General features: G+C 36.4%; 1 protein-coding gene across 1 annotated transcript in view; it reads left to right on the plus strand.

Moving 5' to 3' along the window:
• LOC135198628 (sodium channel protein 60E-like) overlaps positions 1-5,000 on the plus strand; it is a 534,137-nt gene that overhangs the window by 149,741 nt on the left and 379,396 nt on the right. The window contains exon 4 of the mRNA XM_064226388.1: positions 3,912-4,120. Coding sequence (XP_064082458.1) covers positions 3,912-4,120 — 209 coding nt within the window. The remainder of the gene's footprint in view (positions 1-3,911; positions 4,121-5,000) is intronic.

Genomic DNA, 5,000 nt, shown 5'->3' on the forward strand with positions numbered 1-5,000 from the left:
TCAACCGTAGCGCAGCAACACATCGAGATCTCTACTTTCCTCTCGAGGTAAGTTTTCTCTCCCAAGTGGTCGTTCTATGGTAGAGGTGGCCATTCGGTATTTTACCCTAGGTGGGATGCTGTGACTTGGTAATGGCTACCGCGTAGCCTCCTCAAATGAGGAAGAATGAGTTAGCTTTCTAGAGTCAACGTAAAAATGGCCCAAGTTGTAACAACTACATTACGTGCACGAAGATTAGTATAGATAACAGGTATTGATAAGAAAATATGTCAGCACTGACGTTGTTCACTTGAGGGAACAACACATCGCAAATATGGGAATTTATAAAGTGTATAAAAATCAACAGACTGATCACAGCCTCGATAAGCAAAGGCCTTTGGGCATAAGTAAAACCTATTGGAAACATTAAAATATTAGTGATAAAGTGTATGTACATATGCAATCCTGCATACGCTTACTGTATATATCTATATATAATATATATATCTTATATATATATATATATATATATATATATATTTATATATTAATTTATATACATATATAATATATTATATATATGTGTGTGTGTATAAATATATATATATATATATATATCATATATATATATATATATATATATATATATATATATATATATATAGATATATATATATATATATATATATATATATATATATATATATATATATGCATAAATGAATCACAGCATCCTTCCGTTTTCGGGAATGATTTTTAGCAATATCTAGAATGGGGAATCACCTCCGCCCAGCACACATCCATCAGTGCTAGAGGAATTTTCTCTCTCTCTCTCTCTCTCTCTCTCTCTCTCTCTCTGTCTTCTCTTCTTCTTTTTCTCTTCCTCCAAGCACTGGAGATGCCATCGACCGAGGCAGTAGTGTGGGCGAGGAAGGACTCGATAGGAATTTTGGTTCCCTGTCAACTTTAGCTGGAGGGCGACAGTTCTCCTCCTCCTCCTTTTCCTCTAGAAGCATTGGGGTATCTGCTACCCTTACCATTAGCTTCCTCTTCCTCTTTGCTAACCTTTTCAAGAAAGGAGGAAAGAAAAATGTAGTACTGGAAAGGCCTAAAGGCTTTTGGGAATATCCTTGTCTCATAAAATGGCTTATATTTGTATTTTTCCCATTTTGCTCAAAGGTTTTATATGTTCACAGTATACTACCGTGTCACGTACTCTGAGTAAAATCTTGAGATTTTTTTTCCATATTTGATGAATTCCCAAGTTTTAGTTGAACTGAAATGCGAGGGTCATTAACTGTTGAATTTGTATAAAAAAGATAGATTAGGACTTTTAGCAATTTCAAATACAATAAAGTATGCAAGCTCATCCACGAGATTCGGGATTTCTTGTTACCGTGATATTTATTAATAATATAATATATATATATATATATATATATATATATATATATATATATATATATATATGTATGTATATATATATATATGTATATGTATATATATATATATATATATATATATATATATATATACATATATATATGTGTGTGTGTGTATATATATGCTAGTATATATACTGGGTTTTATGTAACGTTTTGTGAGATAGAAAAACACATTAAATTTTCCGAGAACACTTGGTTTTCAGAAATTTCAGTGACTGTACATAGAAACCTCATGAAACCGTAGATTTGTCTTATGCCTGGAGAAACATGCCACTGAAAATAAGTTGTGTCGATTATTTCTATTAGTTAGCTGGTAACTCTGTGTTGTTATAGTTACGGCCTAGGTTGCTGCACCGTTGTGAAACTGAATAGTGCAATATTTAGGAGTCACTCTACGCAGGTCTAAGTTACTAATGCGGCCTCCTACTTGCACAATACTACCTCATTTCTTCTGCTTTTATGCCGAACTAAATTTGTTTTTCCATACTAAGTATCCGTGAATTGACGATGTACTTTAATGGTGATTTTTAGTCCCAGTCACTGAAAATGTCAATAGATGCAGGTAAACATTGAAAACTATCTTGATGAAAATAAGAAATACTACAGAAAGTTATTAAATACTCCGAACTTGGCTCATTAAATTTTGCTTGAACGAAGTTGCCCACCTAGCTTCTTTCTGAGGTGCTAGCAGAATAACTGTCCGAGATCCTGGGACAGTTGCTACTATTCTGAAGTGCTAGCGGAGTTACTATCCGATGTGCTAGGCGAATTGTTATCTAAGGTGACAGCAATTACTATCCGAGGTACTAGCAGAGTTACTATCTGTGGTGCTAGCAGGGACAATTACGAGATGTCACAGGTCACAGGCAGTTGAAGATGAAAATAATTCACCGTCGGGAAAGTGTTTATAACTTAGTGTGTAACATTGTAATAAAAGTATGATTTTTACATCACTCTTTAATGTTAAAGAGCCAGCGTTCAAGCAGGCTCATTTTGCCTTATCACCAAGTAAATCATGTGCCAGTTTATTATGACATTTCCCCTCTAGTCGTCAAGTTCAGTTAAATTCAATGAGTTTGAGTTGCTGCGTTTTATTTTCACTCTTTACATATGTTTCCATGAAGTTTTATCTCTTGGCGCAATACGTTTGTTTCCGTGTCACTGGCTTATCTTAATCTTCTCTCTCATGCGAATTCACCAATTCATGTTCGTTCTCTGAACTTCATAAATCGCGCTCCCGTTGTGGTCCCACTCCCACGCAGTTTTTCTTCTTTTAATAAGTGGTTTACTGTTGAACTGGAAGCAAAAGTCCTTGAGAGTATATCAAGAAAATTGTTCGCATTTAATTTTTGCCGTTGGAAAGTACCTTTTCTGCCCCGATGTAACATTTCTTCCCAAATTAAAAAAAAAAGAAAAAAAAACATTGTTTCACCAACGCGCTCATTCCCTTTGAAAACGATAAGTTCGACTTCCATTTACTCGCTAAGAAAAAGTGCTACGCGAATGACGGTAACTTGATACCGCGTCACACTGAATGTTGTGATAATGAGATTTCCGAGGACCTTATTTCAAAGGAAAGCCGTTCTTTAGTGCAGCTTCGTTAAGACTTAATGTGCACCAAGCCAACGTCATCTTATTAAGCGGATATTGAGTCGTATTGAGTGAGAATATAGAGCTTGAATTTTCCAGTCGTTGAAGACAGGGCGGAAAGGGGAGGACATTTTGCACAAGTCTGATCGGGGAATATGACCAATACTGCCATCGAACATTGGGGTCTCAACGGTCTCGTCAGACGACTTGCGGGTTAAAGCTGTTATGGCTGTGCCTGCGTGATAATTGGGGTAGTTACAGCGTTGGTCACAACGCTGCTTTAATATCTGCCGCAAATTAAAGTCTCATTTTTGCTGATAATGAATTGTGAGTGGGTTTCATTTTGAGCTGCAAAACTGCGTTCGCGATTCGCCTTTATTTGCCGCCCTCTGACTGGTTTGCTGTGCATTATGGTGACGCTCTTGTGACCATAAGGAATCTGTCTCAGGCTTTCCAGCAAAAGTAAGGCCTTTCAGTACCCTGAAGTTCAGTCACCTGTCAAGGTTTGTATTTTAGTCGATCTGCTGAATTCTCGTTATATTCGTAAGGTAAGCTACTCAACAAATACCATGTGACATTTGTGGCAGTATTGTACTGAAATTAGGAATTAGAAGTGTGTCCATTTTTTTGTGAATTTCACTTTGTTTAATTATATTTTTGTTTCAGAAATAGATGTTCATCATAATTTCTTTTGACATAAAATTCTTGAGACTTCAGTAATATAACAACTTGAAATCATTAAAATATTAAAAATCATGGTGAAGCATTAAGCAGGTTGATGAAGAATGATCTATTATTTTTGGGCAGGGAACCAATTAAAAAATGTACTTAACAAACCTTCATTTGCTTTTATTTCCTGTGAGTAATCGCACTTTGCCTTGTCTTTGCCCTTTGCAGACCTTCTGCGTGGTGTCCAAAAGATTCCGCAAGAACTACGTGCACAGGTTCTCGGCGTCAAAGTCGCTGTTCCTGTTCTCGCCGTGGCACCCGCTGCGTAGAGCAGCCATCTTCCTGTCCACTAACCAGTACTTCGACTACATCGTCATGGCAACTATATTACTCAACTGTGTCTTCCTTGCTATGACGGAAACGGTAGCCGAGGCAGAGTGAGTATTTTTGCTTCTTGTGTTCAGTTAGTTTATTAATCTCGTGGTTATCATAATTAGATTCTTTTGACAGTCAGTGATGCCGTAATACTCATACGAATCGTTTTTGGTGAATGCGCATCTTTTGTGCTGCATTTGTATGTTAACAGTTTAAAAAGCGTACAGAGATTTATTGCTAAGGGTTCTCTTCTAGTTGTTCATGTCTCAGACTTCAATGATGTTTGGCTTCTGTTTCTTTACACAGAGGTTAACGTTCATCTATTTATTGTATTTCCTAAAATCTTTATTATATATACAAAGTGCTCTATCATTCATATTGAACTATTACACAGAGTTAATTTTCTTGAACATCATTGCTCTTCCTTTCTGCTTTAAATCACAGAAATCTTGATTAAAACGTTAGAAGTTTATTCAAATGTTTTTGCTTTGGTCCGGAACTCTATTGGGTGGTGGGAGACGCGTGCCGTTTCCTGGGTGAGGCTGGGGAAACTAAACGAGCATTGTATACCACTGGCGGTCTTGGTAGATATATTTGCATTTCGTGATGAATGTCTTCTGGGAATTAATTTGCATGCAATGTTGAATTCAGTCTGTGAATCATTATACTTTGTTGCCTATTTTATTCCTCTGGTTCCACCGCTAATTAATACTCAGGGGAACACGCTCTCCGAATTTCGGTTGCCTGTCAGATTTCTTGAAGGAATTGGGCTCCTTTAGATGCAGAATCTGTATTAAACATCGGTGTGTGCGTTGCCTTATTCAAGATGAATAATTTTGACAAGCATCTTTCTGGTAAATTGTATAATTCAGACAAGAAAGAGAGAAAATTGTGGACCATCTATGGGAAATTCATATGTATACAAATATATATTATATATAT

Source organism: Macrobrachium nipponense, chromosome 22 (genome assembly GCF_015104395.2).
Source record: "Macrobrachium nipponense isolate FS-2020 chromosome 22, ASM1510439v2, whole genome shotgun sequence".
Lineage (NCBI taxonomy): Eukaryota > Metazoa > Arthropoda > Malacostraca > Decapoda > Palaemonidae > Macrobrachium > Macrobrachium nipponense.